Genomic DNA, 13,545 nt, shown 5'->3' on the forward strand with positions numbered 1-13,545 from the left:
AGCCCCTGCTATACATAGGCTGTCAGTGTCTGAAGTACCGGGCAGGATGAGGTACTTACCCAATGCCAACGTCTCCCAAAATGAACAGATTTTTATTAAACATGAACTCCTAACCATGCTCAATGGTGGGGATCTATTTTCATAAAAAATGCTTTACTTACAGTATATTTATTTAAGAAGAAAAAGAGCTTTAAAATCACTTCTCTCTTATAAATATGAGGCAAAACATTACAGAGGATCAAAAAGGCCAACACACTAGCACAGCAGCTATATTTGAGAATTCCCATCAATCTATGGATGTAGGTGTACTTTTTACATCGTTGTAGACACAATATACAAACGACATATTGTAATAAACTTCTATTATAATTGAGCAAGAAGTAACTGGGTCTCTTATTGAGTTTTAGAGGTCTTGTATTAATGTAACTATGAACTGGTAAAATGCACAGTCTTGAACTATTGGTTATTAATAAACAATTTAAAATTATTATTAAATATTTTAAAATAGCTCTAATAGCAAAAATCTTTCATCATTTTTCACTATTCAATCCAATACTCAGCTCTTAAATATATAATAAATAATTTCATGCAAAATAAATGTATTTTGAATTCTCAACATGGTAAACAGTTAACATAAATTAGAAAAAAGGAAAGCTAAACTTCACATCTCTGTTATTTACCCCATAATTGTCAGGTTATTTATTATGTCACAGATAGGACGAAGAGGCATAGCATTAATATACATGACTACTTATTTGAATGACTCCATTGCCTTGATTTCGGTTTGTCTAAAACTTATTATTTCACTCATCAATAGAGTCTTCCTGGATGATTAATTTTTCAGTTACTAGGACCATCAACCTCCCTGTGAACATTCAGATCCTAACTCCCCAATACTTTTTGTCTCCCTTCTTGCATCTCAGAAAGGCTGTACTGATTTGGGATCTCAAATTTCTCACCTAAATTCATTTCATCCTCAGTCACTTCCCTCCAGTCCATCTAACAGCACTTTCAGGTTAATCCTGCCTACAGAAAACTTTGATACTGCTACATTACTTTCGTGATCTCTGTCCAACTCCACATTATATAGTCCCTAACTGTGTTCTAAACTCAATAATCCCAAAATACGTGCCATTCCTTTTCTATGCACTTTTCTTTTATGGAACTTCTCCCCTCCAATAAGGAAAAATGCTACCTAATCTTTAAGCCCACTTCTTAGGTCCCCTCCTTCATAAAGACTTTCTTGATATTCCCAAAATGATGTCTCTCATTCCTGAATACCTATCACCATTTGTATATTGTCAGTGGTTTCTGCTTTATATAAAAGGACTTGCTTTCCTTTCTCTCTGCCTCTCTCTCACTGTCCACTCTCCCTATCAAAAAAAAAAAAAAAAAAAAAAAAGGCTGGCGCCAAGGCTCAATGGGCTAATCCTCCACCTGCGGTGCCGGCACCCCGGGGTTCTAGTCCTGGTCCGGGCGCTGGATTCTGTCCCAGTTGCCCCTCTTCCAGGCCAGCTCTCTGCTGTGGCCTGGGAGTGCAGTGGAGGATGGCCCAGGTCCTTGGGTCCTGCACCTGCATGGGAGACCAGGAGGAAGCACCTGGCTCCTGGCTTCGGATTAGCACAATGCACTGGCCGCAGCATGGCAGCCATTGGGGAGTGAACCAACGGCAAGGGAAGACCTTTCTCTCTGTCTCTCTCTCTCTCTCACTGTCCACTCTGCCTGTCAGAAAAAAAAAAAAAAGGACTTGCTGCATACTGGGCATTTGAAAATTTTAAACATCCATTCAATAATCACTACCCAAAGGACTTCAATTCTATCAATGGTGGTCAAGGGGGAATCTCCAAAATGAAAAAAAGAATATGTTATATCAGATCATCCCTTCCCCATCCAAAGAGGTCAAAAACAATCCTCAGACAATCCGCACTCACTCCCTGTGATTCAAAATTTTGTGTGCAAAATTTCTTCTCTGGCTACTGGCCTTATCTATGGCCATGAGGACAGATCTCATTATGTCTCTTCTTGTCTATATTTATGTCAGTCATCAGAGGATGATGTCAGTTAATCCTTGTCTTTCCCTCTCCATTGCTGGGTAAATCTTTCTTTTCTTTCTCTCTCTCTCTCTCTCTTTTTTTTTTTTTTAAGATTTATTTATTTACTTGAAAGTCAGATTTACACAGAAAGAGAAGGAGAGGCAGAGAGACAGAGAGAGAGAGAGGAGGTCTTCCATACATTGGTTCACTCCCTAGATGGCTGCAGTGGCTGGAGCTGTGCCAATCTGAAGCCAGGAGCTTCCTCCGGGTCTCCCATGTGGGTGCAGGGGCCCAAGAACCTGGTCCATCTTCTACTGCTTTCCCAGGCCACAGTAGAGAGCTGGATGAGAAGTGGAGCAGCTGAGATTTGAGCCCATATGGGATGCTGGCACTGCAGGTGGTGGCTTTACCCACTAAGCCACAGCGCTGGCCCCCAATCTTCCTTTTCTTTCCTTTCCCCTATTTCTTCTGTGCCTTCTGAATACATAGGTCATCATCATCAAAAGTATATCTTCAATCGAATATTTAGTCATTCCCTTTGTCTTATTCTTAATCTTGGCTCTCATGTGAGAATTCACAAGTGGTAGCTGACTTCCCTTTGCCCTCTAAACTTAAGTGATGGTTTCTCCCCTCTCCCTACAATCCTACCACTGCTTTGCAGTTAGAATAATGTATTCTACCCATGCCTTATCACTGGCTTCAGATCATTCTCGCTCCAACATTTCTAAAAACATCTGGCTTTGAAACTATCATGCAGTTATAGTACCTACTATCCCTCACATTGGCTGTGACCTATTCAATTTTCCCTCCTTCAGTGATAATTTGAGCTTCTGGGTTACTCTACCCTGTGAGATTCCCATCTTAGTTCTTTGCAACTTCTATAAACACTTTAAGGTCCTTCTAGCACTTCAAATTCTGTTTCCTCCACATCTCTCCTCCAGTGATCTTCTGACCCATTTATTTTCTACAGTCATACCTTAAACTTTGGTATTGCCAATAATGCAACTCTCTGTAACATCTCTCATATTATATTCCTGCTTACTTTTGGGAAGGTACCTCAAAAAGTTGGAGATCAAATATTGGTAAAAATAAACTTGTTTTGGTGCAAAAAATTTTGAAATCCAAGCATTATTTTTTCATAATACACATTTATTTTCTTATTTATTTTTAATGTTTTATTTTAATTTTTAATTAATTTTTAACAGGTTCAATATAGTTTATTGATACAATTAGTTTATAGATACAATTAGTTCATAGATACAATTCTAAGAATATGATATTCCCCTCCTCCATCCCTCCTGCCCCTCTCCTTCTCACCTTCCTTCTCTCTCCCTTTGTTTTTTGTTTGTTTGTTTATTTTTAAGATAACATCTTTTAAATTTACAGAACAATAAAAGGCTTAAGGCTTCACCATTAAGAAGTTTAACAAGTAAAATGCAAAAAGACCCTATTTTAGTGGGAATATAGACAAAAGCTATACATACACATTTTCAAGAGCTTTTTGAAGACATAGGCACAGATTTCAAAAAAATTTTACACCAAAAAACTCTTAATTTTAAATTCCATTTTCTACAAACTTTGTGAAATTCCCTCATAACTTTCTTAACTCTCTAGTGTGGACTTCATTCTTTGACCCTTTAGGAACCTCCAATCTCTAGATCCTATCATTTCTACTGTACATCATTGCCTCAATATCCTCTGTTCTTCCATGTCTGCTTTAAAATCTATGATCAATAGTTACAACTGCCCTACCATATACTCTCAATTTCTTTGCTCCTCTCTCAATTTGTAGAACTCCCTCGGCAAATCCACAACCCAGATTAAATGCCAAATCCTGCTTACTCTGCATCAGTTAAGCTAAATATAGCTGCAGAAAAATCATAACCATGTTGACTTATTTATCTTTAAATTCATGAACACACCCCCCCCCCCTTTTTTTTTTTTTTTGACAGGCAGAGTGGACAGTGAGAGAGAGACAGAGAAAGGTCCTCCTTTTCCTTTGGTTCACCTCCTAGTGGCCGCTGGGGCCAGCGCGCTGTGGCTGGCACACCACGCTGATCCGATGGCAGGAGCCAGGTGCTTTTCCTGGTCTCCCATGTGGGTGCAGGGCCCAAGGACATGGGTCATCCTCCACTGCACTCGCTGGCCACAGCAGAGAGCTGGACAGGAAGAGGAGCGACCAGCACAGAATCCGGCGCCCTGACCAGGACTAGAACCCGCTGTGCCGGCGCAGCAGGCAGACGATTAGCCTATTGAGCCATGGCGCTGGCCAAACACAACCTTTAAATACTACATTTCACTAAACCATTCAAATTCCCATTCTTCTAATGACTCATTCTCTTCCACTCTATTTTTAAGTCTCCCACCCTCACTCTCAGCCGACAAACTTGCTGCTAACTTCATTGAAAAAAACTGAAGCAATCTAGAGAGATCTTGGAGACTCAGTCCTACATTTATCCACCTACCAATCTTCCCTGCTGTGATAAAAGTGAACTATGGTGTTTCTTTCTATTAAAGTCAATCCTTCATTGTGATACAAACCTCATTCCTTCTTATCAACTCACAGAAGTTGTGCAAGCAATTCTCATCTCTTTCTCCCCAATTTTTTTTAAAGATTTGTTATTTATTTGAGAGAGAGAGTTTTACAGACAGTGAGAGGGAGAGATGGAGAGAAAGGTCTTCCGTCCGCTGATTCGCTCCCCAAATGACTGCCTGAGCTATGCGGATCTGAAGCCAGGAGCCAGGAGCTTCTCTGGGGTCTCCCACATGGGTGCAGGGGCCCAAAGACTTGGGCCATTTTCTACTGCTTTCCCAGGTCATAGCAGAGAGCTGGATTGGAAGAGGAGCAGCCGGGACTAGACCTGGTGCCCATATGGGATGCTGGCCTGCAGGCGGAGGATTAACCTACTGCGCCACAGTGCCAGCCCTTCCTCAATTTTTTTAAAAGATATTTAATTACTTGAAAGCCAGAGTTAGAGAGAGAGAGAGACAGAGAGAGACAGAGAGACAGAGAGAGGGGTATCTTCCATCCACGAGAGAGGGGTATCTTCCATCCACTGGTTCACTCTCAAGATGGCTGCAACAGCCAGGGATGGGCCAGGCTGAAGCCAGGAGCAAGGAGCTTCTTCCAGGTCTCTGATGTGGGTAGCAACAGCCCAAGAACTTGGGCCATCTTTTACTGCCTTTCCTAGACCATTAGCAGGGAGCTGGATCAGAAGTGGCTATTCCTACTCCCTAGAACTCTCTCAGATGTTCACGTGGCTAAATCTCTCATCTCCATCAAGTCTTTATTTAAAATAACCATTTTGATAAAGCTAATTTAACTTAATTTATTACTAAAAATTGCAATTTAAACTAATAGCACTCCCAACCTCTGTACATTTTTCATAGGACTTCACACCCTCTAACATGATAAAATTCCACTACTTGTAATGTTGACTGTTGTTTGTCTTCCTCTGTGGGGTGAGATATAAGCTGTATAAGGCAAAGGACTTTTGTTTGCTTGTTTAGTGATGTGTTCTAAGTTCCTAAAAGAGTACCTAACACATAGTAGGCATTTGCCAAACATTGGATGAGTAAAATACTTATTTAAATAATTGTTCTTCGAAACAGCCTTACTGAGGAGCTAAATTCCTTTCAATGAGTCATACTTTCCAGAGTAAACTAAACCTAAAAATAATTGACATATTTTTCTTTAACTGAAAACAGTTTTTCCCTAGTACCAAAAATTCTATCCTCCTCAAATGTATTCTCTTTATTTCTGTAAGAGGTTTAGTTTCATAATTTATTAATTAATTATATTTTATGCAAAATAATTTGTCCCAATCATTACTACTGGTTTATTGACCTAGAGCAATGGAAAGAAGAAATATTTCCTTAGGAATGAGGAAAGCATCTGAGAGTAGATAAACATAGCAACTAGTGCTTTTAGCTTGAGGTTCTTTAGAGTCTACTTAATAGGTATTACCAGCTAATAAAAAATCTGCTTTCCAACTGCAATTTGATCCTTCTACTTGGATTAAAATAATAAGTGATAAGAATCTTGCAATGCAGATTAGTTCAGAAGGAATTTACTTTCTCAACATATATCAGAAATAAAAAAAACAGGCAACAGTAGATAATACATCAAGTTTACATTTGAATAAAATGTATTTAAATAAAAAGTTAATGTATTTAAATGAAATGTATTTGAATAAAAAGTTAATGACTATGCACTTATTTTTTACCTAAAATACTTATAACACAGGTTAACAATATATCAAATTTGACCTTGCACCCTCCACCCCCTCTCTGATTGATGATTTTGTTTGCATTGGTATCCTGGTCACAAGAGAAGGACTGGAATGCCCAGGTCACAAGGTCTGGATAGTAATGGAATATCTGTGATATCTCTTCCTCTGCACATCTCATGCATGACTGTAGTCATTAGCTACTGATCCACATTCCCCTTTGGTGGAGATGTTGGATGTTATGGCACTGGCCTGTCACCTCCCAGTTGCTAGCATCCTAACTAAACTTCCTCCTATTCATTTCCCCAGATACTCCTCTGAAGTCACTGGCTTCTCTTGCAAGGAGTCCCTGATTGCAGGTTTGGTAAAATGCTGAGTCTTAGGTCTAGTACTTGTCACTCTTAAATTAAGTATGATAGCTTTCTCTAAATATCCGGATTTTATAGCATTTTGCACATCACAGCATGAAGCTAAGCTCAACTCAAACTTTCAAAGGGAAATATCCCTAATTAAATTATTGACAAATTAATGTTTGGTCATCGGAACTCAATCATAGATAAAATAATTAAAAATAAATTTATGAATAGTCCATTTGATTATCAAATGTCTGTCACTACTGTTGAACATATATACTTAAATATGGCCTATCGGTCTGAATTTTCAACTAGATTAGAAGAAAAGAGACTTTTGTTAAACATAGTTGCCCTCTCTGACCACTAAACAAGCTAGTTACGAAGTGAATATTTATATTTTTTTATTTTATATATTTTTTTGCCAGGCAGAATTAGACAGTGAGAGAGAGAGAGACAGAGAGAAAGGTCTTCCTTCCGTTGATTCACCCCCCAAATGGCCGCTACGGCCAGCGCACTGGCTGGACTGGAAGAGGAGCAACCTGGACAGAATCCGGCACCCCAACCAGGACTAGAACCTGGGGTGGCGGTGCCGCTGGTGGAGGATTAGCCAAGTGAGCCATGGCGCCGGCCAACTGAATATTTATATTAAAACATGCTGTAGGCAAATCCCAAGCTGCCACATGGGATTTGAGTACTGCCTCTACTTCTACCAAGAGGCAATGCACACCCTGTCATTCACATGGGAGACCAGGATAGAGTTCCTGGCTCCTGGCTTTGGCCTAACTCAGCATTGGCTATTATAAGCATTTTGGAAGTGAACAGCAGATAGAAAATATTTCTCTCTCTCTCTCTCAAGCTGAGTCCCTTCCCTTTACCAGGTCCTGTAGCTGTTCTTTATCTTGAAGTTCCTCTGTAGAGTACCTCATTAAATTAAGGGAGTGACACAAAGGGAAAGCCATGGCCAATATTCTGAATCAAAAATACTAGGACTGTTCCTATAGTTAACATCTCCATCCTAGCCTCTATTCTGAGAGCAGGAACTCAAGGGCCCTGATCAAACAAAGTAATACCCAATCTACCCTGACACACAGACAGACTGGAGTCTACCTTTAGCATTCCAAAAGAAACACATTGACTCTGACCCGGAAGCTACCCAAGGAAGGTCAGACACATGCTGTGGACCACCCAGAGACCACGCATGAACTTACATTGCACTGCTCATCCCTGACTTTAAACTATAAGATTCACTGCCTTTAATTCCTGGGGGACCTCCGGAAGTTGAGCTTTAGCCATCCAACTTCTTGTTCTGCATACACGTATACATACTGCATAAACTCCTCCTTTTGTCCATTTTCCTGGTGTTAGCAATTGGCTGCTGTGTGTTAACTGGGCAGACCTAATACTGGGGGTTCTGTAGTGATTTCTCCAACCAGTTTTTGGGTTCTCTATAAATGTGTATGCCCTTTCTCACTCTCATTCTCTCTCATTCTGTGTCAATCTTTCAAATAAAAATAAGTAGACTTAAACATGTGTCATGTCCACATTATTTTTAGATTGAAATAATGTGTCCAATATTGTTATAAACAGGCCGGCGCTGTGGCTCAATAGGCTAATTGTCTGCCTGTGGCGCCGGCACAGCGGGTTCTAGTCCCAGTCGGGGCGCCGGATTCTGTCCCGGTCGCTCCTCTTCCTGTCCAGCTCTCTGCTATGGCCAGGTAGTGCAGTGGAGGATGACCCATGTCCTTGGGCCCTGCACCCGCATGGGAGACCAGGAGAAGCACCTGACTCCTGGCTTCGGATCAGTGCGGTGTGCCAGCGGCAGTGCGCCAGCCGCAGCGGCCATTGGAGGGTGAACCAATGGCAAAAAGGAAGATCTTTCTCTCTGTCTCTCTCTCTCACTGTCCACTCTGCCTGTCAAAAAAATATTGTTATAAACAGTAATTCTATATGAAATATTGAAATCTCAAGGAGCACTATTCCACTTTTTTTCTGAACTAACATATAACCAAAAATAATACAAGACTACTAGAAACTTATTTAAACTTTTATTACCTCAACAGTTTCTTTTCAAATCTCAGCACAATAGTATTGGCTTTGCTAGGCTGCAATAAAATCCTTTTGGCCATTAGTCCTTCCAGGGGAAAACACACGTATATGATTTTTAAAAGTCAAGAACTATTCTTAAACTTTTCAAAGATTTTCACATATCTATTTCAGTAAACACTATAGAGTATTAACAACAGGTGTGGTATTGTGTTATGCTAGGTTAATGTATAATGTATCTTGCTGTGTGTTAGAATATAAGAAAATCTTTGAAGAAAAAATCTGCCAAAAGCACAAATAGAAAGGGCTTTGATTACTTAGCTCAGTGGATTGCATACCTTTCCCAGTAATTCTCCCAATATGACATCTTCATGATTGAGAATCCATTTCTTATCCTGCAGGAAAAAAAAAAATCCTCATTTAGTTCAAAAGTGCACTTCCTGTGCGAGGCATCCGAGACAGCAGGAAATAGACCTAAAGGGATATTTCATTCAGACCATTTAATCAACAGCACACTGGAAGTTATAAGCTCAAGATGCTATAAACTACACTTAAGAAATGCTATTACACAATAAGATATTAAAGATCTATGCTACAGCATATTTCCATCAGAAATCTCAGCCTTCAGCACGAGGCTAATGCTAACAAGAACACAGCATGTGCTTCACACCTACCACAAAGCTCAGGCTATGCTATTTTTGTCATTTCAAAAAAAGTTTTGTCATAAGTTCGTGAGGGAGTTTCGCTCTATAACACAAAATTTCCCATTCTGATTTAATCTTACAGGATACTTTTCCACCTAAACCATATTACTAAGAGCTAATTTTTCCACATATAAAATGTCCAAGAATTAGAGATGGCTATGACACCCGTGTAGTCCCATATCTTTCCCAGGTAATTTCCTGTAGCATAATAAAGCAACACACGTCAACTATGGTATCACTAGGATGCACAGACCAGGGATGCCGGCCTGCCATTACGAAAGAGCATCCATACTCTGATCTCAAGACTTACTATTACTTCGGAAACACTTCAGCATGTGAAAAAGAAAATCTCTGCTATTAAATGACACAACAGTATAATGCCAGGAAGACAAGTACATTTGCTTTTTAGGAAGGGAGGAAGTAAAGTAAATGAAGCAAGGAAAGAGGATGGGGAGGGAAAGAAAGGAAGAAGATCAGAAAAAAGGAGAGGGGTACAGAAAAGGAAAGGAGAAAGGACAATGGGAGGATCCTAGAATGAAATACTTCATTTTTGTTTTCTTTTTTTTTAGGCTTTTATTTGTTAATGTAAAGTGAGGCAGACTGAAATGTAATAATTAGTCAAGCATCCTCAAGTAAAGGTCCACTGTGTACCCATCGTTTAACAATACCTTGGCCAGTCACTTGAAGTATTTGCCTGCTGAAACCCACCATCTGATAAACAGGTGAGGGAAGGGCCAACACTTATTTCTAAAATGCAGATGTTTACATTCATAATATTTTTGAGTGTAAAGGTAAAGCTATAAAGGTCCTAGAACAAACCCAGAAGAATATCTTCATGATAAGCAAAGGTTTCTTAGGCACAAGCGGGACTAAGTAAAAGAAGAAAATGAACATTAGATTTCATCAAAGTTAAAAACATTTGTTCTCTCAAAATCATCATTTAAAAAATGAGAAAGCAAGTTACAATCTGAGAGAACATTTCTGCAGTACATACATCTGATAACAGATGTGTATAAAGAATATAAAGGGAACTCATACTTCAACAACAAACAACCCCATATTAAGAAATTGTATAAAAAGCATAACAAAGGAAATAGAGAAACAGTCAAAAGCCCATCAAAAGATGCTTACTCTTCCTGGTCATCAGTGACCTAACGAATACAAGCCAGAATGACCTAGCACTTCACACCTACTCGAATTCTAAAACTGAAATGATCACTAATAGAGTGGAGCAACTGAAGTCTTCATATGCTGCTAGTGAAGATGCAAAATGGTACAGGCATTTTGGAAAACAGTTTGGAAGTTTCTTACAAAGTTTAACACATCCTACAACTCATACATTACTTTCTTTTGTGTTAACACAAGAGAAATGAAAACAAGTCTACAAAAAGACTCTTCTATATCAGAAAAAGAAATTTGTCACAACACCCTCCCAACAAGAGTTGCCTCTGAAACTCCTTCCATGAACCCCAATAGGAAATCACAATTGCAGCAAAGCCACAAGTCACAAGGAGTGCTGGAGGAAAACCCTCCAATACAGCTGCTCACTATTACCTGTGATGACCTAGAACCTATTATAATATGTTATAATAAAAGTACCGTGCTTTACACTGGACTCCCATCATGCAGCTGATGACACGAAGCTTCTGGGACTTTCTAAAAAGGTCAGAAAATGAGCAGTGACCAAATTCCTGGAAATTCCCAACCTTTCCTGGAAAACTCTCCCAAAGTACCTTTGCCTCCAGATCACATAGAGGGATGACCTTGACACTCATGAACTGTACCTCACTCTGGAGCACGGCCACACTCCATCCAAGTGTGTGCTTTTTACTTTGCTAATAAATCTTACTCCCTTGCTAAACTTTTTCTATCTATATTTTGTTCTTTAGTTCTTTCTTGTGTCAGAGACAAGAACCTGGACCCTCCAGGCTCCCAACAGCAATGAAGCAACTATATTAGCAAAAAAACAAAACAAAACAAAACAAAAACCTGCAACTGTATAAAGCAATTCTACTTATAAAAGCCAAAAACTAAGAACAACTCCAGTGTCCATCAAATGGAAAACTCATAAACTAATTTTGATATATTCAGACAACCAAATACTACTCAACAAAAAAGAAACTTACCACAGATCACAAATAGATTATACACCCACACATGCATCTGTGGTTTTTTTGTTTTTGTTTTTGTTTGACAGGCAGAGTTAGACAGTGAGAGAAAGAGAAACAGGGAGAAAGGTCTTCCTTCCGTTGGTTCACCCCCCAAATGGCTGCTATGGCTGGCGCGCTGCGCTGATCCAAAGCCAGGAGCCAGGTGCTTCCTCCCAGTCTCCCATGCGGGTGCAGGGCCCAAGCACTTGGGCCATCCTCCACTGCCCTCCTGGGCCACAGCAGAGAGCTGGACTGGAAGAGGAGCAACTGGGACAGAATTCGGTGCCCCAACCGGGACTAGAATCCAGGTGCCGGTGCTGCAGGTAGAGGATTAGCCTAGTGAACCACGGCGCTGGCCACATCTGTGTTTTTATAAATGCATATATACACATATATATGTTTACATATATATTAAAATTAGAGCATTTGCAGAACACTTTGGTGTACTCTTAAGGACAGACTGTGCACGCATAAATACAGAATCCTTGACTTAACAGTCTAGATAAGGCCAACTGATCAATAATGCTAGAAACCAAAGGTTACTATGGAGGATGGACTGCATGAAGAGGGAACTTCTAGGGGTTATGAAAATGTTCCACCTCTTGATAGTTCATTGAATTGTGCATTAAAAAACTGTGAAATTTCACTGTACACAAATTATATACCCATACTGTTAATTTTTTTAAAGGAAAATAAAATAGCAATACTCCCCCCTTCAACGGCACTTTTAGGCTTAATTCTACCCTCCTGTCCACAGATACTGCCAAATGGTGGTCTTCAAAGAATGTAGTCTGGCAAGCAGCAGTGTCACTTTAAAGCTATAAAACTGTTTTTTAGAGAGCTCTTCCACTTTAGTCAGTGCTAAACCAAGTGCTTCACTCAAACCTTTCCACTGCATATACCGTTGAAAAAAAGGAAAAGTGTAAAAATAAAAGTACAACCAACTAAATAAAACACCAAACATTTGTATGCTTGAAAACACTAGGGAAAAGTGACATAGTGAAGAAATGAAAGGCTAAATTGAGAACAAAGGAAACTAATCAAGGATTTATAGGCCATCATCACGCTTAACACGAACTGTGAAACCACCAACCAGTCTGCTAAAGCAAAAAGATAAAACCAATAGTTTTCAAGGCTTGCCAAGAAAATTAAGTTCTGATAAAATACCTCAGGATTTAATTAAGATCTTCAAAGATACCAAACTGTGGTAGAAAAGGTAACCTGGAAATGAAGGAAACTAAGCCTACTTTCTACCGGTCTCCATCGTACTTGACTAAATTAGGAACTGGTGAATTAAATCTATGGTCTAAATGAGCTTACTGCTTATAATGGTCAAGAAGGGTTTTCACATTTTTTAATAGTTGAAAATCAAAAGAATAATTTGTGACACATTAGAAGTATATGAAATTCAAACTTCAGTGTCCTTGGATAACAGATCAACACATCTATAGATTACCAGAAATTATCCAATCTAAGACACACAGAGAAAAAAAGTGGAAAAAATGAACAAATTTCAAGGACTTATAGGAATAATATTGAGAGAGCTAACACTTATCATCAAAGTTATGGAAGGAAAGTAGAATGAGCACCGTACAAGGAAAAATGTTTAAAGGAATACTGTCTAAAACCCCCATAATTCACAACTACTGATGGAAGAAACTCAACCAACTCCAAAAAAGAGAAAAGCCATAGAAATCAATGTCTACACACAATATAACCACAAAGTTAAAACCAAAACAATGAAAAAAAGTCTTAAAAGCAGCTAGAAGGAATGACCCATCATTTACAGGGAAATGACAATTGTAGCTACACGACTAGCAACCATCAAAGCAAGTAGAAATAAAGTATTTTGGAAGTGTGTAAAGAATGGAATTGTCAGTTCAGATTTCTGTATCCAAAGCAGTTTCCTTTAAGAATGAATTTTCTATATCCAAAACGGTATCCTTCAAGCCAGCGCTGTGGCTTAGTAGGCTAAGCCTCCGCCTGTAGGTCTGGCATCACCTATGGGCACGGGCTTGTGTTCCAGTGCTCCT

The 13,545-nt window shown here is 39.4% G+C and overlaps 1 protein-coding gene across 7 annotated transcripts in view; it reads right to left on the reverse strand.

Moving 5' to 3' along the window:
• The window catches only part of FER (FER tyrosine kinase), a 427,785-nt gene that overhangs the window by 133,099 nt on the left and 281,141 nt on the right, over positions 1-13,545 (reverse strand). For all 7 annotated transcript variants that reach the window (XM_062212305.1, XM_062212302.1, XM_062212303.1 and 4 more), the window contains one exon: positions 8,997-9,053. In XM_062212305.1, coding sequence (XP_062068289.1) covers positions 8,997-9,053 — 57 coding nt within the window. The remainder of the gene's footprint in view (positions 1-8,996; positions 9,054-13,545) is intronic.

This window comes from Lepus europaeus, chromosome 15 (genome assembly GCF_033115175.1).
Source record: "Lepus europaeus isolate LE1 chromosome 15, mLepTim1.pri, whole genome shotgun sequence".
In the NCBI taxonomy this organism is placed as follows: domain Eukaryota; kingdom Metazoa; phylum Chordata; class Mammalia; order Lagomorpha; family Leporidae; genus Lepus; species Lepus europaeus.